This window comes from Mus musculus, chromosome 17, assembly GCF_000001635.26.
Source record: "Mus musculus strain C57BL/6J chromosome 17, GRCm38.p6 C57BL/6J".
In the NCBI taxonomy this organism is placed as follows: domain Eukaryota; kingdom Metazoa; phylum Chordata; class Mammalia; order Rodentia; family Muridae; genus Mus; species Mus musculus.
The window spans coordinates 20,261,780-20,286,291 of record NC_000083.6 but is presented as its reverse complement, the minus strand read 5'-3'; the positions used below and the strand labels follow the sequence as shown (position 1 = coordinate 20,286,291).

The following is a 24,512-nucleotide window of genomic DNA, read 5'->3' as shown; positions in this document are numbered from 1 at the left end:
AGCAGCATCCTGTTGTTGATTTGTTTATGGTGAATAAACTGTAATAACTCCCACTTTTTTTTCCATGAAATGAAAAGAGTATGGTATTTTATAAACAAAGAGTTGAACTCTGGATCTGTGGCAGGGCAGGCAGAAAGATGGTAGGAGTGCAGTGATGCAGAAAACTGATGCTGAATGATGGGAGGAGAAAAAGAGTTTACAGAGGTTAACAGAGAGAGCCACTTTGTAGAAACAAAGTGACAAGAGAGTCGGAAGTAGAATGTTAGCTGAGAAACTAGCCAAGCAAAAATGTCAGTAGTAGCCTTATATGATTTAGATGGCTCAGTCTTCACAATTAAGCTCTAAATAGGACCTTTCAAAATCCATGCAATACAATAACTTTGAGTGGATATACCTGCAATATTTTCATTTGTCCTTTCTATTTTTCCCATAGTTGGTTTATTCTGATGTAACATGTGAGGATCAACCTAAGCTATTTACATATAAAAAGTTTCTTGCTTCATATTTTTAGTCACTTCATCCCAAGACAATTTCAACCCTGATCTGTAGCTATTTGTAGCTTTGGCTGAAATAGTGCCTTGGGGTAGACGAATATGAACAAACATATTTCCTAGCTTGTTTTTTTTTTTTTTTTTTTTTTTTTTACCTGAGTAGAGTGCCTCAGCTGAAGAGTTCAAGAGAAATAGATTTAAAATTCCCAATGCCAGGGGAGGAAGTAATAGAAAAGCCTGGGAATAATTAGTGTGTCAGTCTCTCTCATCAGTAAAGTTCAAAGTACCCATGGTCACAAAAATGTGACCTCAACATAATATATACTATGCACTGTCTGAACTGCATCAAGCTGATGAGTGTATCAATAGGATGTTGTACTGGACTTTTATTCTCTGGTTCTTACAGATTCCGAAATTTGTCTCTGCCATTATGACTGTGAATATCAGTAAATGCTATTACAAAACTACTGAAGATTTTCACCATGAAGGAGATGTCATGATTGGTGCATTTTTTCCTATTCATACTTACTACTCTGCAAAGAAAATTCCACATCCATTTCTACCATACTATTATCTAGATAATCATATACAGTAAGTACAATTGTTAACTTTTAGTGTTTAGAATTCTTATGATTTATTGGGAGTACTCTTTAAATTGTACTAACATTATTTTTCATTTTTAAATGACTATTTTTTTTTAGATATTTGAAAATCTATTCTTTAAATGTATTATCATTTTGGCTTCTTTTCCTCTCTCAGGTGGAATAAAATGGTAACTTTGAGTTTCTTCATCTTAGTTCCCTCCTTTGATTAATAAAGTGTAACTTTTTATTTGCAGTTACTGTTATGCACAATAACTGAATAGTTTTCAATATTATGATTTTAAGAAGTGTTAATTTGTACTTAGTTGACATTTTTATTCATATTCCTAAAGGGTTCTTGTGGTATTAGATTATATTACTGAATGTGTGTTGTGATGCTTGAGTGATGAGGCTGTGTTTTAATATTTACAGCTGATTCCAGATTTATTGCATCAGAATAGTGAATACTTCTGGGCTCCAGAGATATTTTATCCATCTCATTTTTCTTATAAGTAATTGTTTGCTGATTTAATTTTTATTTTTTGAGCTTTCCAGTGTTTACCTATTTACACTATCTGTTTGCAGTATTTACTCTCATTTTTATGGTTGTATTTACCAAGACACCATGCCTATGAGTGTGTCATCTTCTATTTCCTAGCATGTGTGAAATATTCCACATGAATTCATAGAGTCAGGTAGGATTTTCTGAATTACAGAAAAATATTCATGTGTTTCCGAATAAGGGAAATAAGATGTGTTTTTATAAATCAGACTTTCCAATCCCATGAATATCATCTTTTTTTCCTTTTTAAATATTTTTATTAGGTATTTTCCTCATTTACATTTCCAATGCTATCCCAAAAGTCCCCCATATCTTCCCCGCCCTCCCCTACCCACCCACTCCCACTTTTTGACCCTGGTGTTCCCCTATATTGGGGCATATAAAGAGTGCATGACCAATGGGCCTCTCTTTCCAGTGATGGCCGACTAGGCCGTCTTTTGATACACATGCAGCTAGAGACAAGAGCTCCGGGGTACTGGTTAGTTCATAATGTTTTTCCACCTAGAGGGTTGCAGTTCCCTTTAGCTCCTTGGGTACTTATTCTAGCTCCTCCATTGGAGGCCCTGTGATCCATCCAATAGCTGACTGTGAGCCTCCACTTCTGTGTTTGCTAGGCCCCGGCCTAGTCTCACAAGAGACAGCTATATCAGGGTCCTTTCAGCAAAATTTTGCTAGTGTATGCAATGGTGTCAGCGTTTGGAGGCTGATTATGGGATGGATCCCTGGATATGGCAGTCTCTAGATGGTCTATGCTTTCATCTCAGCTCCAAACTTTGTCTCTGTAACTCCTTCCATGGGTGTTTTGTTCCCAATTCTAAGAAGGGGCAAAGTGTCCACACTGTTCTTCGTTCTTCTTGAGTTTCATGTGTTTCGAAAATTGTATCTTAAATACTTGCCCAGTACGTAAGGTTGTCACAGAGCGTTTACACTTGGAAATGCCTGTAAATACATAAGGAAATATGGTGGGAGTTAAAAAGTGGCAATAACCAAAAGAAATACAGATTTGAAGGTAAATTAGGGTTAGTGTGACAATATTTTGTGCTTGGCAAAAATCATAGTGAGATTTTAGAACATTACATCAAACTCAGTGGAAGACAAAAAATGTTTAGTTATAAATGAAAAATTGAACATTTTTTTTTATCTTGAGGGTCTTATTTTGAAAATTTAAAACAGAAAACATGGCTATGAAAAATTTGATATTTAGCTACAATATTTCATGGTAGATCTAATTTGTTTTTAGGTAGTCATGTTTTGTTTCAAGAAAAAGAATCACAAAAATCTCTGATATGCATAGCAGTTGTGGAAACTATGGGTGTTGGGGGTCTTCTATTTCATCATAGTTAATGTTTCTTATTACTCAACTTTTCCTCTGCCCTTTACTCTCAGTCAACAATAAACATTGATATGCAGTTACTTTTTATTGTGCAATGTTAAACCCTTGACTGCAAGAACTATAGTTTCAGTTATGTGAGAATTTAGTGTCTGGTTTGTTTATTATAAATAAAAAGATTGTTCCTTGTCAAAAAATATTTAACTTGTTTAAAAGTCAAAAAAATTAAATTTATGGTAGAGTGCATTGACTTTTACTATAAAGAATTAACAATACTGGCTCATATAACTCTTTCACTAAGTGTAATTTATCAAATACCATTGACAATGTAAATCATATATACTACAAAGCTGAGAACATTCTTTTATGTTTAGCACCCTTTTCTTATTTATTTGTAAAATTTCTCTGCATATCAAATGGATGGTTTCTTTTATCTCTCTTCAATTCTTATATCTTATATGTTATTGAGCATGAATGCTTTCCTTGTTACTGCCATATTTACAAAAGAATAAGTGCTGTCATTATATTCTGCAATATTAGCTTTTGAGGATAACATTAGCGAAATGGATCTTTCTTTTAGTATATGTTAATAGGAAGTATGACATGTCAATATTTGCTACATAGAATGTTACCGATGAATATAGTATAATTATAAGAGAAAAACTGGCTTTTCCCCATTGTTACATTAATGATAGAGTTTTTTTGATATGTATTATCATGCTTCATATTTGTGTGTGTGTGCACATACTTTTGATGAAGCTCAAATTGCAATAAAAAGAAAAACTGTGGGGACAAATATTCTCTGCCTACAGTGAGTGTGTTGAGCTCAAACTCAGGCCCATTGAGTCAGTATCAGCATCCTGCAGTGGCCAAAATCAATATCTGTTTAGTCCTTTTATTAATCTATCAAGTATGTGTCCAACTTGAACTGAAAATTTCTTCTATGTATTCAGGAGAGTTTTCAGAACATCCAAATACAGGTAACCAAAAAGTATAGAAAGATGGTAACAATTTAATATTATGAGGGTATCATATTCAAGCCCTAGTAAGCAGTATAACTTGGCAGTTGCATCCATATGGTTCTCATATTAGAAGTCAAGGAAGAAAGAAAGGTATTGTGTAATCTCTCTGATAATAAGGAAAATTATAAGTCCAAGAGTTTATCAGGCTGTCTTTGGATTGATACCTAGAGGAGCAAATATGTGAAACCCTAAAGGAGAAGTCTGGATTGCCATGTAGATCCCAAGATGTTGAAGATTCTTGAACCCAGGGTTAGCAACTAAGGAGTGCTGCTAATAGGGAATGGAACAAGCCCAAGTAAAGGAAATCTTTTATAGTCAAAAAAGATGAATGGAATTAGAGAACTCAAGATGATTTTGACATCAAATAAGGAGATTCAGTGTTTGCAGTTGTTTGAGATAATTTTTGTTTTGTTTTGTTTTGTTTTTTTGAGTTTTGTTTTGCTTTGGTCGGGGAATTCCTCATTATGCTCCATTACCTCAAATTTGAAATGGTAGTGTATATTCTGTATCATTATAATTTGGAGGTATGTGATATGCTGTTTTATTTTGCTTTTACTAGGAATTAAAAATGATAGAATGCAGAATCTCAGAGTAGTATCTGAAATTTGGACCTTAAAAAAATTCAAGGCATTTTAAATTATGGAAACTTTTGAAATCAGCCTAAATGCATTTTGCATTATGTTATGGCTCCAAGCCTATGGAGATCAAGGAATGGAAAGAAGTGGTTTAAATAGAAATGTCTCCCATATTGCATTGTGTTTACATGTTTTGCCTATAATGAGTGGTACTATCAAGATGTGTGGCCTTTGTAGTAAGGTGTAGACTTGCTAGAGGAATTGTGTTACTGGGGAGGCAGGCTTATGGGTCTAAGGAGATCAAGTATGAACCATGTGTTACATTTTCCAATTGTCCTGCATGTAGATTAAAAAATAAATCTATAGAAGACCATTTCTGCTTTCATAATGCTATACTTCTCATTATAACCATCATAGAATAAAACTTTGAAAATGTATGTAAGTCCCAGTGTTTATGTTAGTTGCCATGGCCATTGTGTCTCCTCACAGAAACAAAATGCTAAGAAAAATAGCTTCTCATTTTGTGGTTGGGTTGATTGCATAATTTTATTGTACATGCTGATGTACTGATTCATGTGAGCATTTTAAGGTCACTGTGTATTGTAATAAAAAGTGTGAAATCATAAATATGATTACCCTGAAGTATTGAAAAATCATTCTACTCATGAGGTTATTCCTAACCACTGGTTCTAAGAACAAGAGTTTGTGGTAATCTTTCCAATGTCCCTGAGGTAAATTCCATAGTCTTTTGGAGGGAAAGAAAAGTTACACAATGGAACCATAATGAAGCATTTTCTGTGATAAGCAAACATTGACACTGAAACAAAATATACTTTTCTTTCAACTGGGAATCATGAATTTTCAGACAAAAAAAGATATTTTTCTGTTCACATAAATTATTAGTATACAAAGGAAATGAAAGCTCAGAGAGTAGAACACGCCAAGTAAAAGACTGATGACCTGAGTTTATATTTCACAAAAGAATATGAGGGCATGCCTGTGATACAGGAATCATGAGCAGAGTAGGAGACAGAAACAAGAGTATCTCTAGAAGTGTCCTTTGTTGAAAATTTGGAATATGTGAATAGAAAATAAATAAAGGAAGCCATACGTGGTATTGTAAGACTTTATTGCCGGAACTTACCATAGAGAGACAGGTTGACATTTATGAGTTCAAGACCAGTTTGATATACGCAGGAATTTCCATTAAAATCATAGGCATTTCTTTAATCAAGAAAGCAAGAAACTGATAACAAAATGAATGAAAGCCACAAATAAATAAAATAGACTACATCTAAATAAGAAGAAAATCTAGTTGTAACCCTGGATATTGTCTTTTCTTGAATTCATACTTACTGACCTCTATAAAACTGTATATATAGAGAGACATGCATGCACTCAGGGATACAGACAAATATATAAAATAAACTTGTGGTGCCTTATTTCTAATGTTATCAAATTAATGACAGATACTAGCTTTCCTCTGCAAGTTCTAAGCTTGTATGTTAGCAATTCCAAAGTGCCATACTGAAAACTAATGTCAGAGAAATGGCAGCAGTGACTCCACATGAAATGTATTAGTTAATCTTGAATTACTAGTTAATAAAAATATTGTTTCTAAAATGTGATTGACTTTTTAAAAAATAGTAAGTTTTCATAACTGAAGATTTCAGAACACCAAGATCAAAATAACAAAATAGCTGTTATTTTGGGAGAAAGTGCTATCGGATATTTAGACTGAAATTATTTGGTATCATCTAATAAAAAATAAATACAACAGGCCTTGAGGAACTAAAATTAAGAGTAGTAATGCTAAATGAACTTGCTAAATTTTGATGTATGTAACAAATCTAATTCCAACTATTCATGGAAAACATTTTTTATATATTTTATGGAAATAAACATGAACTATAAAGTTTACTCTACTCAATATGTGGTCTATGTGCTATTCCTCTTGTGCATTTTTTGCTATTTACACAGATATAATTTTAAGAACTACCAGTATATACTTGCTCTGTTATTTGCCATTGAGGAGATCAATGGGAACCCTAATATTTTACCTAATATATCACTTGGATTTGATTTCTACAATGTCCGATTCACTGAGAAGGACACTCTCATGAATGCTTTTAATTGGTTCACAAATAGAAGGAAGAAAAAGATTTTGCCAAACTACAACTGTAACAAGAAAAAATTTTCTGCTGCACTCACAGGAACATCTTGGACAACATCTGCCCAAATTAGTACTTTATTTCAACTATTCAAATTTCCACAGGTGAGAAAATTTGGGAGTGTGAGAACTGGGAATCACATATCCTCATTGATATTATAGGTGTTTTTCACACTACAAGAGGGATATTTGAATTGTTAAAGCAGCAAAGCATGTATTCAGAGATATTGATATGAAACAAATTTCTCTTGCATGCAAGAGAAATGATAGTCAAGTAAATGGAATTTGGTAGTTCTTTGAAACTAACAGGCTAGGCAGGAATTTTTCTTTAAAATTGGGATAAAGCTATCTTTCTTTTCCTCATGTCATTTGTTGTTTCAGGAATAAAATTGTATTTGACCTTAATATTCTTTTTCTCACTTGGTTCAGCTTTCCTATGGACCTTATGATCCCATCTTGAGTGACCGAAGTCAGTATTTTTCTCTCTACCAGATGGCCCCAAAGTATACATCACTTTCACATGGCATTGTCTCTTTGATGGTTCATTTTAGGTGGTCCTGGGTTGGTCTCATCCTTCCAGATGACCACAAAGGGAATAAAATTCTACCAGAAATCAAAGAAGACATGCAGAGAAAAGGAGTCTGTATAGCTTTTGTTAAAATGATCCCTGCCACCTGGACTTCACATTTTAGCAAATTCTGGGAAAATATGGATGAGGTAAATGTCATAATTATATATGGTGACATTGATTCTCTAGAAATTCTAATGAGAAATATTGGACAAAGGTTATTGACATTGAAAGTCTGGGTCTTGAACATTGAACCACATGTTACTGACTATGCTGATTATTTCTTGTTAGACTCATTCCATGGGAGCTTAATTTTTACTCACCATTACAGAAAGAATTTTGAGTTCACCAATTTCATTCAAACAGTTAATCCTTACAAATACCCAGAAGATATTTATCTTCCTAAGTTGTGGCATTTGTTCTTCAAGTGCTCATTTTCTGATATTGATTGTCAACTATTGGCTAACTGTCAAGCCAATGCTTCTTTGGATGTATTGCCTTGTCATATATTTGACATAGCGATTAGTGAAGAGAGCAAGACTATCTATAATGCCGTGTATGCTCTGGCTCATAGTCTTCATGTGATGAGTATTCAACAAATACAAATACAACCCCATGAAAATGGGGATGTGTTGGTGTTCTCGCCCTGGCAGGTAATAACAATTGTAATAAATTGTATTATCATCATTTTGATATATGATATGTGAATTGACAGTAAATTCTGAATTGTAAAATCCTGTTTATCTTGTCAACAATCACAGGAATTTGGGGGTTTGGAAATTTATCTAGAAGGCAAGGCAGGTTAAAGAGTGTGTTGCTGAGAAATGGAATACAAGCCACCAGGCTGATATTTTCATAGTCAACACCAATTTCATGTTATCAATAACTAGATATACAACATTCACATGGTATTAGTTGAAATAAAATTAGTAGCTTATGTATTTATTACAATAGGAATAAGTGAGTAGGCATTTAAGTGAAACAATCATAGTGGTTTTGTCTTAAATAATTCCCTAAATTAGCCTTGAGACATCAACACCCTCATTTCAGACTATGTACCTCTGAAGATAATTTGAAAGCAAATGGGTCTTACTTGGTTTCAAAAAAGTATCATGGCATGAGTCAGAAGCCAATGATTCATTACCTGAGGGTAGTTCATAGTTTTCTCTATGAACTATATATCCCACTCATTCAGGAATTCATTTACTCAACATTACTGGACACTTCATTAATTTGATTTTCTCATTAGAAATTAAGAACAATACAACACATTCAAAAACATAGGTTGATTCTGTTTCATGAACACAGTGTAATATAAATTCATGGATTTCTTTCAGCTTAACACTTTCTTAAAGGAAATTGATGAGAGAGACAACATGAGTTTAGATTGGAGACAGAAACTAAATGCAGAATATGACATTCTTAACCTTTGGAATTTACCAAAGGGTCTTGGACTAAAGGTGAAAATAGGATCCTTTTCTGCAAATACTGCCCAGCACCAACAGTTGTCTTTGTCTGAAGAGATGATCCAATGGCCAGAAGGATTTTTAGATGTGAGTTATGTCTTTAATCAATGCTTTGTGGTTATGCTAATAATAAATGTTTATTTTCTGATACAATTACACTTGTTTTCTGACTGAAAATCAATCACTATTGATTACCAGTATAAAATACAACAAAGGTAACAGTAGTATATTAGGTTTTCTTATTCCTTGATTCAGACTAATAGAAGTATTTAATGTTAAATACGGCCCACAATGTTCACTCGTATAAATATTATTCATCACAAATTATGAACCCTTTGGAGTAGGATATTTCCATCTCCAAAATAAGTCATGGGTCATCGTGCTTTATATAATTTTCCTATTTGGGAATAATAACATGAAACAAGATAAACATTGTTCATTTTGTATGATCACACAAAATGACCAAACATGACCCATGGAAGAAAAAGTATATTTTTGCTTATGGTTCCAGAAGTATGAAACTCCATGATAGGTAGTAATATGACAAGGTGTAGTCATGAAGTCAGGTTGATATACAGAAAGATAATGTTTCTATATACTCTTACATATAGTAAATGAAATAAAAAACTTATCTGAGGAAGGTATTTAAATATTTCAATTCCAACCACATTGAGATAACTTTGCAAGCATGTCTGAGGCTCCTAACATTCCAAAGTGTGCCAAAAATATGGAAATATGCACCCAAATACTTCCACCTATATTGAAATGTTTTCATTCCAAATGACATATATAAATGTGTTAGTATTCCTTAACTGTACATAGATTCACAATGGGTCCACTGACAATCTTACTTAGAAATTTCAACCTATGATCAGATAGTGTATTTTTTTCAGACTCTGAAAAAGGAGAACTATATAGTGTATGCCTGTGTAAAAGCTACTGGTTTGACTGTATCTTATATTAAATACATAGCTGAAATAACTTAAGAAACAATTTGAAGGTGCAGTGCATTATATTAGGAAATGTAAGATTTCCAGATGTATGGATGATATAATATCATCTGAATGTATAAAGGCATGAATAATGCTGTTCTCTTCTATTTTTTATACATGTGTTCTTAGATATTAACCAATTATAAATGACACTCGAATTTAAGAGACCCTCTTCAACCTAGCAAATTTAATATGTGTATTTCTTGCTAAAAAAGCAACAACAACACATATCTTTGTTACTTTGTACATTCTAAATCCTGTCAATTGACAGTCAATATTTACAATCATTGTAGAAATAAAGGTACTCAATATAGTAGTCATAAAGTATAGAGATAATATCAGTATGGAGAGAGCCCATGGTCTTCATATCTTCCCTGTGGTCTGCTGTTCACAAACTTGTCCCTACTCCTTTATATTTCCAAATTCTCTACCACTCTGATAATATCAAACAAATATTTAAGCACATTTTCTTCTGAATAGCTTTTCTAAATAATCCGCAGTATTTGTAAGAATAAGTGAAAATTATTTCCTAATAATTAAAAACTCTGGTTTTTAAATTTTTTTCTATAAAACACTAAGCATAAGATAACATTCCTTTCATTCTTCTCAGATCCCCCAGTCTGTGTGCAGTGAGAGTTGTAAGCCCGGATTCAGAAAAATAATCCTGGAGGGCAAGGCGATCTGCTGCTACAATTGCACTCCTTGTGCAGAAGATGAGATTTCTAATGAGACTGGTAAATACAGGTTTTACAGAAAGCTTTTCCAGGTTTTCACAAGAGGCCATAATATACTAGCCAGTGAAAATGATGTGAATTCAAATCAGTGATAAATATCTTCATTTATTTGTTTGGGAACCTAAATGCCAAAATTCATCATCATCCCTTTGCAATGCCCACCATAGCCATTAAAAACCATACTTCTTTTATATCTTTGATTCACTTCAAATATTGATTGTAGCAAAAAAAAAGTATTTCTGGAGTCCTTCACAGTATGATTTATTTCAGGTTAACATATATTGACAAAGAATCAATTGGCTTTTTCAGCTGTATTTGAATAATATTATTAAGACTTATCCGTGGCACAGATCTTTACAGTGGTGATTGTGCCCACTCATCTTTAATATAAAATTTAAAATATATAATTATATAAATATATGAACATAAAATTTTTGAATAAAAATGTAAAATGTATTTTCTTTCAATTTTTCATTTTTTGATAATTTTTGGATAATGTGTTTTAACTATATTCAAGCTTCCCAAACCTTTCATATCTATTCAGCTATTTCTTAATTACTCAAAATATTATAGTTAATCTAAAAATGTCTGTAATCCTCATGTACTCCTGTGTGTGTGTGTGTATCTTATTTGAAGGTTGTCAATCAGCCATGGGATTCATGCTAAAAAAATGACTCTTCTTCCAACAACCACCAATTGCCAATATCTCATTTTCTGGGGGTGTGTCTTCCTTCACTCTCTATATGGGAATTTGTTTTGACTTAAGCCTACAGACTTCTAATTACTTGTCTCAGTGATATGACTTCATAGGTGCAAATTCCCTATGTTTTCAGAAAACACAGTTTTCTTGTAGTTACATGCACATTGTAAAGATTGCTAGATTTCTCTCATGTCTTCAATAATTACATGGTCTTAACAAAACATTTTATTTTATTATTGGAATCTTCAGGAATCTCTAGAACATATGATTGATCTTTTAGGGAGAGATGTGTCAGTAGAAGCAAGCCTCAAGGTTTTAAGGTTCATGTGACATCTAGAATCTCTCTTTTCTCTGACTTCTGCTGTCAATCAGGATGTCAGAATTCATCTAGTTCTCCAGTGCCATCTCTACCTGAATGCTTTCATGTTTCACGATATGACAGAAATGGTCTAACAATGTAAAGCTATAAACAAACAGCAATAGAACAACTAAGACTGGTTAACAACACAACTTAAAACTTTTTTAAAACTTTTTTTGAAAACTTTACTTAAAAAAATTTCTGTCTGAGACTAATCAAGTGCAGTTGACAGTTACTGCCATTGTCACAGAAATTTCCTTTATTAGTTTGACATTTTTTTTTATTTTCATAGCTAAATGTGGATACTACAGACTTAATCTTTAAATAAAATAGATTAATTTGCTTCACTCTTTGAAAGGTAAGAGTGATATTCTGCTAAGATCTGAGTGAGCTTTTATTTTATTTAGGAACTCAGCAAGTGTGTATAGAGAAAAGGACTATTGTCATTCACTTTGCATATGACTCCTGTAATTAATGATTCACTGCCAATATAACTGCATAAATTCATAAGCATTTTGCAATTATGAGCCAATGCTTTGCTACTAGCCTTAGTTTACATTATTGTTGATTTTAGGAGTGAATATCTAGCACATGGATTAAAGTCATAGACATAAAACACAGGCACATATTTCAACAATATATGAACACACACACACACATATATACATATACATATGTATATACAAACATATGCACATTCCTACTTATATATGCATATTCATATATGTATTTGGAGAGACAAAGACAGAGAGAAGGTATGACACACACAAAGAATAATAATGTTATCATCATAAAATTTAAAATTTATTTTATACCTGCTATTTAATACTTGACTCATTGTTTCCATTCTGTATTATTTTAAATTAGCTTAATTGTATTGACATGGAATCATAAAATTCATAGTGAATTTTATAATCTTACACTTTATTTACATTACACAGTGGAGGAGCAATATTTTTAATAATCAAATACAAAGTCACTTAAGTGAAATTTAATGAAGTCTTAGTGTCAATTTCAAAGTGGTAAAGAGAAACTCATCATATAAATACATAGACTCTGAACTGATGAACTATACAACATGACTTGGGTGATTAGAAAGAAAGCAGTCAGCCATACTCTCCACTATTCCTCCTTTGTAGACGTTTCTCATTTCACTATTCACAGACTTTTAAGAGATTTCAATTCAACTAAATCAAAGTTGATCCACTCAAAAAATAGCTTTTGAAATATGTGTTGTCATCTTTCTAATTGTTGTGATTTTTGGTTGCATTATAAAAAGTAATATGTTCAATAAATGAAGGTTTGGTTTTTAATTTAATGGCAGCTACAAAATACATAGCTATTAATAGTGCCTTCATGTAATCCACAGAATCAAACTTTGAAATGTATTCACACTATCCATTCCCAATAGTTCTGTGGTATTTAGCATTCTTTTCTATGATAATGCTTATATGAGAGTATGCTGGACATAAGATGGCAGACTATATAAATAAAGCTATGCACAGAAAGGGTCTGAGAGAGCATAATGGCCATGAATGCATTTCATAGACATTGACTAGATTTCTTCTTGTATTAATATAATAACTGTCAGATTTTTGTGATACATTTTATTTATATCATAGAATTTTTAACATGCATAAAATTACTTGGAGCTATGAGGCACAGTGTTGTATATCATTTTATTGCTTTAAAGAGATTTTTTTCTTGCTCCAACAACTCTATTTACCCAACACCCATTTTTCCTGTCATTTTAAACTTTTGTAGGTAGGCTATAACAGAGGTAGTATATGGGGTTTCATTATCACTTTCAATGTCATATCTTTTGACTTCCACATCCAGAGAACATGCTACTAAATCACAGATTCTAAACTTCAGTGCTTCCTAGTATCACTTGATTGATATCAAAGGTTTTAATGTATAATAAACACTACAAAAAGGTTAAAAGTAAAAAATAACCACAGAAATGGAAGATGTATCACATGTACATAGTCAATCTCCATATAAACCCTAAAATTTGATTGCTGAAAATATTAGGATACAAACATTAAATCATGTCTTCTAACATGTAAAACGCTGCATATCTAGGATTTTATTACAACACTTTTTCCTACCCTATCATTGTTAATATTAAAACAATTTGCATAAATAATTTTATCTCCTAATAATTGTAACTGACAACAGGTTCTACCTTCTTTTCATAAAAGTCTAGAAATTGGAAATTTGTGTTTGATTTGCCCAGCACATTTACTGTCTACTATAATTAAATATTAGGATTACTTTTATATCGTCTATCTTTATGTCATATAAACACTATATGTAATTATAACCTAAAGACAGTGTAAACCATTTAATGCAGAGAAGTAAAGAAAAAGTCTAAGAGAAGTTATGGAATATAGATTGTTCAATTAGAAAAATAGGTAATATGCACAATTATGGTATCTTCAACAATGGAAAAATATTGCTCATTATTTCTGGATTAACTAAATTTGAGCCTAGAGTAAAATTAATTAAAAAAATTTAAATAGAATTTATTTACTTTTTTCCAAATACTACATAGTAAATATGATCACATTTTTGCCTGCAAAACATACCAGAACCACCCATGCATCTCTACTTATCAAATCTGCTGTTATCTCTCTTAAAAAAATAATAAAACCACTCTACTCCAATACATGCTACCCAAATATGCTGGAATGTGTGACCTGCACTCTAGAAAGCTCAATCTAAGTGTTCAAAATTTTAAAGGCTGTTGATCTTTCATTTACAATAGCTCCTAATGTAAGGGTGTGCCATCATGCCAACCTTCCTTTTATTATGATTATCTATCAGGCCTGAGATTTTACTAACTATGTACATGGTGTCACAACCATGAATTTATATACAGAATTGTATCATGACAGGTTTTTATATCACTGTTTCTTAACAGACCTTTGAGGTTTCTGATTTTTATGAAGTTTCTACTGTAACTTCTGTAAATGCAAACTTTCTGTAATCATAGATTTTATCTTCAAAATTTTAGCCTCCCAAAACCCTTACATACATATGTATATGTGTACCTGTATTTGTTGTATATGTGTAAATATATGTTTATGTATAGTGTGTCTGTGTGTGTAAATGTATGTACTCAAACCTGTCATATGCATATCATAAGAGATTTGGAAATGTATCTGTATATGCCTAATCACACTGGGTCAATCACTAAGACAAACTCAGAAAGGGACTCTATTTATTAACTATAATCTACAATTGTGTAAAGCTCAAATAAGTGCCAAACACTGAAAATTTGAAAATATTGATGATTAAAAGCTGCACAATAATGCAATACTATTTTTTAAAGTTGAGATATAAATTTTTATTCTATTAATGAAGTAAAATTTAAGGTCTGGTGATAAAATCACATTTTAAGAAATATAAAATATCGATAATGTAACTTTGAAAATCTAGGTACATATATTTAAGGTTAAACATAGAGTTTACAAAACTTCATGAACACAGTATTATAGAAGTGTTCTCTAAAGTCTGTATGTTCTTCTAATAATTTTGTATTTGAAAATTTATGCCTTGCTTATGGAAATAGTTAATTGTGTACTTTTTGAGAATTTACTAATGTAATAGGTTCTATTCACTAAACTCCAGCAGAGAATGAAGAGATCTTAAAAACAAAGAATTTGTAACTCCTTCCATGGGTGTTTTGTTCCCAATTCTAAGAAGGGGTAAAGTGTCACACTTTGGTCTACGTTCTTCTTGAGTTTCATGTATTTTGCAAATTGTAACTTATATCTTGGGTATTCTAATTTTCTGGGATAATATCCACTTATCAGTGAGTACATATCATTTGAGTTCTTTTGTGATTGGGTTACCTCACGCAGGATAATGCCCTCCAGGTCCAACCATTTGCCTAGGAATTTCATGAATTCATTCTTTTTAATAGCTGAGTAGTACTCCATTGTGTAAATGTACCATATTTTGGAGCTGAGACAAAAGGATGGACCATCTAGAGACTGCCATATCCAGGTATCTATCCCATAATCAGCCTCCAAACGCTGACACCATTTCATACACTAGCAAGATTTTGCTGAAAGGACCCTGCTATAGCTGTCTCTTGTGAGACTATGCCAGGGCCTAGCAAACACAGAAGTGGATGCTCACAGTCAGCTCTTGGATAGATCACAAGGCCCCCAATGGAGGAGCTAGAGAAAGTACCAAAGGAGCTAAAGGGATCTGCAACCCTATAGGTGGAACAACAATATGAACTAATCAGTACCCCAGAGCACTTGACTCTAGCTGCATATATATCAAAAGATGGCTAGTTGGCCATCACTGGAAAGAGAGGCCCATTGGACTTGCAAACTTTATATGCCCCAACAGGGGAAAGCCAGGGCCAAAAAGTGGGAGTGGGCGGGTAGGGTAGTGTTGGTGGGAGGGTATGGGGACTTTTGGGTTAGCATTGGAAATGTAAATGAGGAAAATACCTAATAAAAATATTTTAAAAAAGCAAAAAAAAAAACCCAAAAAACAAAAAACAAAAAACAAAAGAAAACAAAACAAAAAACCAAAGAATTTTACAGAGAAGTACATTTAAGACTCTTTTCTGAAAAAGAATGATCTGAAAATCATCCTCTGATGTTAATTTTTCATGTTTATTTCATAAAGTGTTTGTAATTCATGAGATTATATCAGGCCTAACTTAAGTTTATGAAATGTAACTTTTTAAATTTTCATTTAATTTTTTTATGGTCCTGACTTTATCCCCCCTTCTATACTATCCTCTGACTCTTCCACATGACATACCTACACGCTGTCTCCTCTAGCATGTCCTCACCTTCCCACTCCACGTATCCCACCCTGCTGGGCCTCCCTTCACCCTGGACACTCCAGTCTCTTCGTGGATAGGTGCATCTTCTCTGACTGTGTACAGACCCAGCTGTCCTCTGCACTATATGTGCTGGAAGCCTCATATCAGCTGGTGTTTACTGTCTGGTTGGTGGTCCAGTGTCTGAGAGATCTCTGGGTTTGAGGATATTTGAGGGTTACCCTCTTCCTTAGCTTCCTTTGACTTTGCTCTAATTCAACAACAGGAATAAGCAGCTTCTGTTCCTAGGTTGTCTGTACTTATCTGCTCCTGACTCAGATGTTTACCATGTTTTTCAGAAGGCGGTCATGATACGCTCAATTTGTGAGTACATCATAGTATCAGTAATAGTGTCTGGCCTTGGGGCCTCCCCTGTAGCTGGTTTCCACTTTGGACCTCTCACTTTTACTCCTTTTCCTCGGGATCTTCTCCATTTTTGTCTGTGCAGTACTTTCAGATAACAATTCTGGGTCAGAGTTTTTGACTATGGGATGGCAAACCCACCCCTCATTTGATGCCCTGTCTTTCTGTTGGAAGTGGACTCTACAATTCCCTCTCCCCACTGTAGGGCATTTCACCTAAGGTCCTTCCCTTTGAATCCTGAGAATCTATCACCTCACAGGTCTCTGTTACATTCTAGATGGAACCCCCACCACTTCTGAGGTTGTCTGTTTCTATTCTTTCTGCTGGCCCTAAGGGAGGCAGCCTTTCTCTCACTAAATACCTGACCATGTTCCCCTCTTCTGCTTCCAGTTGTCATTGCCACCAGGTCCTTCCCTCCCTACCCCCTCCTGTAATTGATTCCTTCTCCCTTCCATGAGGGATTGAGGCATCATCACTTGGGCTCTTTGCGTTGTTTACCTTCTTTAGTTCTGTGAATTATATCCTGAGTGAATATTCTGTACACTTTTGGCAAATATCCACTTATTAGTGAGTACATACCATGTATGTCCTTTTGTGTCTGAGTTACCTATACTATTTACTACTAAATGAGATACACCACTGGAATAAGAGGCAGAAATATTTTATGAGTAAACAGAGGAAATGCATTAGGCTAGTTCAACTTCAGTCAGTATAAGGAAGAAGGATTTTAAGTGAAATTACTAGATTTGATGTCTAAAAGTTGTGACATCATTTTCTATAGAAACGTAGACAACTTAGGTAAGGGAAGGAGTGTGATTGAATGATTGGATAAAAACCTATTATATGTAAACATAAATAATAAAAGACATACATAGGAAAGAAGGAGTGTTTTTTAATATGCAAGTATTCACAACAGTGTGCTTATTATTTTTTCCTGAGAAAACAAAATAAGGTGAATTTGTGACAGTCCTTGTACATAGAAATGACTCAGAAAAATAGGGATCAATTCAGGCTGGACTCACAATCTCATGATAATCTACATTTCTCACCAGATGTGGATCAATGTGTGAAGTGTCCAGAGAGTCATTATTCAAATACAGAGAAGAATCACTGCTTCCAGAAAACTGTGATTTTTCTGGCCTATGAAGACCCCTTGGGGATGACACTGGCCTGTATAGCTTTGTGCTTATCTGCACTCACAGCCTTTGTTATTGGCATCTTTGTGAAATACAGAGACACTCCTATTGTCAAGGCCAATAACCGAGCTCTCAGTTACACTTTGCTCATCACCCTCACCTTCTGCTTCCTTTGCTCTTTGAACTTCATTGGTCAACCCAACCTGACCACCTGCATCCTACAACAGACCACATTTGGAGTTGCATTCACTATGGCTCTTGCCACTGTGTTGGCAAAAGCTATTACTGTAGTTATTGCATTCAGAGCCACTTTTCCAGGGAGAATGGTGAGGTGGCTAATGATGTCAAGGGTCCCAAACTACATCATTCCTATCTGCACCCTGATCCAACTTCTTCTTTGTGGAATATGGATGGCAATCTCTCCTCCATTCATTGACAATGATGTTCATACTGAACATGGATACATCATCATTTTTTGCAACAAGGGCTCATCTTTTGCTTTCCACTGTGTCCTGGGATACCTCTGCTCCTTGGCATTTGGAGGATATACCATGGCTTTCTTATCTAGAAATCTACCTGGCACATTCAATGAATCAAAATTTCTGTCATTTAGCATGTTGGTGTTCTTCTGTGTCTGGGTCACCTTTCTTTCAGTCTACCACAGCACCAAGGGGAAGTTCATGGTGGCTATGGAAGTCTTCGCTATCTTAGCTTCCAGTTCAGCCCTCCTTGGATTCATATTTGGTCCTAAGTGTTACATTATCTTGATCAGACCAGACAGGAATTCATTTCATCATATCAGGGACAAAACACATTCTCGAAGGAATAAGACTTATGTAATGTAGTTAATAATAAATTTAGCTTCTCTGTTAGGAACATTGATAAAAGATTTAAATTCATTCTTCATGCCACCTAATCATATGCTATATAATTATAATATGAATGCAACTCAATCACATTCTATTTCTTTTTTCAATTTTAATATATTGATTTTGTATGATTTTTTCATGTATTAAAACCACATCTGCCTTCTGGCTCCTTAAAAGTCTATGAATTGTTAAGTCTATGAATTGTTGGCATGGTAACTGTACAATGTTGAAATTTTTAAATTGCCTTTGTTGTAAATTCTTATTTGTCTTTTTCTTCTTTTTAATTTTCTTATTAACAATAATTTGCATATTATTCTCTCTGCCTGAATTAGTAACATTTTTTTTTCCATTTTGGAAAATAGTTTTGATGAGTGTGAAGTGCCCCTCCTTCTTTTTTGATAACTTTGGGTTGGAAGTCTATTTTATTTGATATTAGAATAGCTACTCCGGCTTGTTTCTTCAGACTATTTGCTTGGAAATTTTTTCCAGCCTTTTCTATCTTAAAAAAAATCAAAATGAGTTAAAGACAGTAATTCATATTAAATAGTGGATTTAGACCATAATTTATGTTTAACTCATATTTGTTTCTTTCTCTATAGAAGAATGAGAAAATGATATGCCTAAGGCCAAATCCAACCTGTCAACTACTTTGATAAATAAAGATTTATAAAACACAGGCCTCCCCCCCAAAAAAATAAATAAATAAATAAATAAATAGCATATTATTTAATTTTAAAAATTTATTTTATTAGATATTTTCTTCATTTCTTCAAGTGCTATCCCAAAAGTCCCCTATACCCTCCCACTGCCCTGCTCCCTAACCTACTCACTCCTGCTTCCTGGCTTGGGCATTGCCCTGTACTGAGGAATCTTCGCAAGACCAAAAGCCTTTCCTACCATTGATGACCAACTAGGCCATCCTCTGCTACATATGCAACTAGAGACATATTTCTGGGGGGGTACTGGTCAGTTCATACTGTTGATCCTCCTATAGGGTTGCAAACCCTTTTAGCTCCTTGGTACATTTTCTAGCTCCTTCATTAGCGGCCATGTGTTCTATCCAATATGTGACTGGGAGTATCCACTTCTGTATTTTCCAGACACTGGCATAGCCTCTCAAGAGATAGCTATATCAGGGTCCTGTCAGCTAAGTCTTTCTGGCTTATGCAATAGTGTCTGGGTTTGGTGGTTGTATATGGGATGGATCCCCAAGTGGCACAGTCTCTAGATGGTCTTCTCTTCTGTCTCAGCTGTGAACTTTGTCTCTGTAACTCCCTCCATGGGTATTTTGTTCCCCATTCTTTTTTTTCTTTTTTTTTTTAAATATTTTTTATTACGTATTTTCCTCAATTACATTTCCAATGCTATCCCAAAAGTCCCCCATACCCTCCTCCCCCACTTCCCTACCCACCCATTTACTTTTTTTTTTTTTTTTTTTTTTGGCCCTGGCGTTCCCCTGTATTGGGGCATATAAAGTTTGCGTGTCCAATGGGCCTCTCTTTCCAGTGATAGCCGACTAGGTCATCTTTTGATACATATGCAGCTAGAGTCAAGAGCTCCGGGGTACTGGTTAGTTCATAATGTTGTTCCACCTATAGGGTTGCAGATCCCTTTAGCTCCTTGGGTACTTTCTCTAGCTCCTCCATTGGGAGCCCTGTGATCCATCCAAAAGCTGACTGTGAGCATCCACTTCTGTGTTTGCTAGGCCCCAGCATAGTCTCACAAGAGACAGCAATATCTGGGTCCTTTCAGCAAAATCTTCCTAGTGTATGCAATGGTGTCAGCGTTTGGAAGCCTCACACCAGTCAGAATGGCTAAGATCAAAAATTCAGGTGGCAGCAGATGCTCGCGAGAATGTGGAGAAAGAGGAACACTCCTCCATTGTTGGTGGGATTGCAAGCTTGTACAACCACTCTGGAAATCAGTCTGGTGGTTCCTTAGAAAATTGGACATAGTACTACCGGAGGATCCAGTAATACCTCTCCTGGGCATATATCCAGAAGATGTCCCAACCGGTAAGAAGGACACATGCTCCACTATGTTCATAGCAGCCTTATTTATAATAGCCAGAAGCTGGAAAGAACCCAGATGCCCCTCAAAAGAGGAATGGATACAGAAAATGTGATACATTTACACAATGGAGTACTACTCAGCTATTAAAAAGAATGAATTTATGAAATTCCTAGGCAAATGGATGGACCTGGAGGGCATCATCCTGAGTGAGGTAACACAATCACAATGGAACTCACACAATGTACTCACTGATAAGTGGATATTAGCCCAAAACTTAGGATACCCAAGATATAAGATACAATTTGCTAAATGCATGAAACTCAAGAAGAAGACCAAAGTGTGGACACTGTGCCCCTTCTCAGAATTGGGAACAAAACACCCATGGAAGGAGTTACAGAGACAAAGTTTGGAGTTGTTCCCCATTCTAAGAAGAACAAAAGTCTCTACACTTTGGCCTTCCTTCTTCTTGAGTTTCATGTGTTTTGCAAATTGTACCTTGGGTAGTCTATTTTTCTGTGTTTTTATCCATTTATCGGTGAGTGCAAATCACGTGTGTTCTTTTGTGATTGGGTTACCTCACTCAGGATGATATCTTCCAGACCCATCTATTTGCCTAAGGACTCCATAAATTTATTGTTTTTAATTGCTGAGTAGTATTCCATTGTGTAATTGTACCACATTTTCTGTATTCATTCCTCTGTTGAGGGACATCTGGGTTCTTTCCAACTTCTGGATATTATAAATAAGGCTGCTATGAACATAGTGGAGCATGTGTCCTTATTACCAGTTGGAACATTTTCTGGGTATATGCCCAGGCGTGGTATTGCTGGATCTTCCAGAAATACCATGTCCAATTTTCTGAGGAACTGCCAGACTGATTTCCAGAGTGGTTGTAACAGCTAGATTTTCTGGAGTCCATTTTCTTGGGTTCTTTTTATATATTGGATGTTAGTCCCCTATCTGATTTAGGATTGTTAAAGATCCTTTCCCAATCTGTTGGTATGAATACAACTCAATCACATTTTATTTCTTTTTCTAATTTTAATATAGTGTGTTTGAATGATTGATCTTTTTCCATGTATTTGTGATTTTCTTTTTTTAATTTGCTTATTAGCAATAATTTGCATATTATTCTCTCTGCCTAAATTAGTAACATTTTTACTTTGGAATATCTACCCAAATAAATTTTCTTTATGTCTATTAATAAGTTATACAGGAAATTTTATTGTCATATGATTACTTACTAATTTTTTTATATATTCAATTTTCAATGCACCAGATTTCAAAAAGAATAAAGTGGTATTTCTAAAGATATTAAGACATTAGGCAATTTTTAATGTTTTCTTAGGGTTATGTTGTTATAGTAATAACAAGAGATTTCATTATTTAACTGTAGTTTCTTTTGAAAATAATAACATTCTAGTTCATTGCTCGATATGTTGTATAATAACTTATTAAGTAGAATTATATAGAAATGTATTTTTTACTCAAAATGAAATATGAGTTAGTCTAGAACAATAAACTTATATTAAACTATACTCAGCAGGTATTCAGGTTGTGACAAATAATGGTATGTTTCCATCTATTAGAAATCTGGCTGACTACTCAAACTTACATAAGATCTTCTAGGCTGAGAGTCATTGTCATGAATTGGCTAAAATATATGTCTAAATTCTTAAATATTGTGTTGTAGAGATGATAAGAAAAATGATTATAAAAGCTAATATGTTCCATTGTGGCTTATCAATAATGACTAAACATTAATCTTGAAAGGAGTTTAAAAGATAATAATTTTCTGCCATGGTTTATAAATGATAACTCTACTTATGTATTTATAACCCAGAGGAATTTAGAACAAATGTCCAAGGACAGAAATGATACACTCTCATGATAGAACAAAATGCATCTATCCTTGCCTAGTGAGTTTTGAATAAATAAAAATCACAATTTCTCTGTCCCTTTATTTATATTTATCATTCTATTTCTGTCTCTCTATCTATCAATATATCTATCTATAGGTATATAGATATATCTATAGATATATAGATATCATACATATTTTAATAGATAGATAGGGATATTGTTATCAGTATCAGTATAGTTACAGTCATAGACATAGATTTATTGCTGCTATTGTTCATGTCATTTTACAGAGTCATATTGGTAAAATTTATATATCTTTATGGAAAGCTACTTACAGATCAGAGATACAAATGCTCAGAATTTTTTCTAATACACTGGCTCTTAAAGCCCTCTTTACTAATTAACACTGAGCTTTTGTTTGGTACTATGGTGTACAGATATCATTTTGAGTGATATTCACAATTCTTTATTTTGATTGGTTGTGGCTTTATTCAATGATTTGCTTGTTGAAAAGTGCTGTGTCTTGAGTGTTGAAGACAAGAGCTATGTTTGAATATGAGCTTATGTATACACGCAAATATATAAATACACTTACATACATAAACATGATTCTGTTAGTGGGGTCAGCTCATGAGTCATTAACACTACAAAATTATTACAGGTAAGTAAGGATTATACAAAAATCAAAAAATGATTATGTTAGGATATGTAATCTCCCTTGAAGAAAACACATTCTATTACTCAGAAATTAATGAAAAAAGGTAATGCTAATGTCTATTGTTTTATAACCACCTGTGTGCCATGCCTTCAAGTTTGTTATGTTATTACATTTTGACACATTTAGACTATTATTGGTTCTTTCATTTTGGCTGGGTTCTTTCTGTAGTAAAGGTGAGTAGCTGAGCATCTAAAATGTGTGGCTTCTACAATATTCTGAGTAGCAACTTGTTGGGGATCATGATGACTGGAGTCTAAAATATATAGCATATATCAAGGCAAAGACTAAACTAGCATAAAATATATATTTGGGATTAACTAGGTGCCATTTGGACATCCGCACTACTGCACATATTACTACATGAATTATTACCTGTATCTTGGTCAATACCCATTCTTACATGGTAGCTTTCTTCAGATTAAAATTCATTCATATTACAATTCATATCCTATACTATATGGCAGAATGATTGTGAAGACTTTGTACAAAGTTCCATATGTTGCTCAACAAAGTTTCATTTATTCCTGTTAACTATTACCTTGTGGGATGTGCTACCTCAACATGCAAGGAACTCAAATCATACCCCAAATTCATACAATCACACAACACAAAATGCCTTATCTATTCTTTCTCCAGAAGTTCTTACACTTTTTATGACCACAGAAGTCAAGAGGTTTTGATATGCTCATTATCTTTAGGGACCTCAAGAATGATGAATTGTATACTGCTATGTCCAAAGGAGACTGTGAGGGATCACACTCATATAGGCAGGAGAATGGAGGAGGGAGATAGGGGGATTGTGGAGGGGAAATTGAGAAAGGGGATAACATTTAAAATGTAAATAAATAAAACAACCCAAAAAATTTCCTTTGTCATAAAAGTCTTAATTATAGGAAGTAAAAGTTTTAATCAAGAAGGCTATTCCTACTCAATATTCAATGTTTTCTGTGCTCTATAAATACTCTTTACTATTATGAAAATTCATAGACTGTTATCCCAAGTACTTGAATATATTATATAAAACTACCTGGGACCATGCTGTGAAACTTAGAATAACCATCAATTGTAAATATATGCACTTCTCTTAAAATATAGGATTTAAAGATGTAGATTTCTGTTGTTGAAGTGTTTGCAGATGTTGGAAATGTT

At 33.9% G+C, this 24,512-nt stretch overlaps 1 protein-coding gene across 2 annotated transcripts; it reads left to right on the top strand.

Annotated features, from left to right (window-relative positions):
- The first annotated feature begins 861 nt into the window (after nucleotides 1-861).
- Vmn2r106 (vomeronasal 2, receptor 106) lies at nucleotides 862-18,745 on the top strand. Of its 2 annotated transcripts, none has more exons than XM_030249676.1 (6): nucleotides 862-1,082; nucleotides 6,542-6,836; nucleotides 7,161-7,952; nucleotides 8,637-8,852; nucleotides 10,368-10,491; nucleotides 17,817-18,745. In XM_030249676.1, the coding sequence occupies exons 1-6, from the start codon at nucleotides 862-864 to the stop codon at nucleotides 18,743-18,745; spliced, it is 2,577 nt and encodes an 858-aa protein (XP_030105536.1). The 2 variants fall into 2 exon arrangements, with proteins under 2 accessions (XP_030105536.1, NP_001098038.1); NM_001104568.1 differs by having other exon boundaries at nucleotides 7,161-7,964.
- The last annotated feature ends 5,767 nt before the right edge of the window (nucleotides 18,746-24,512 follow it).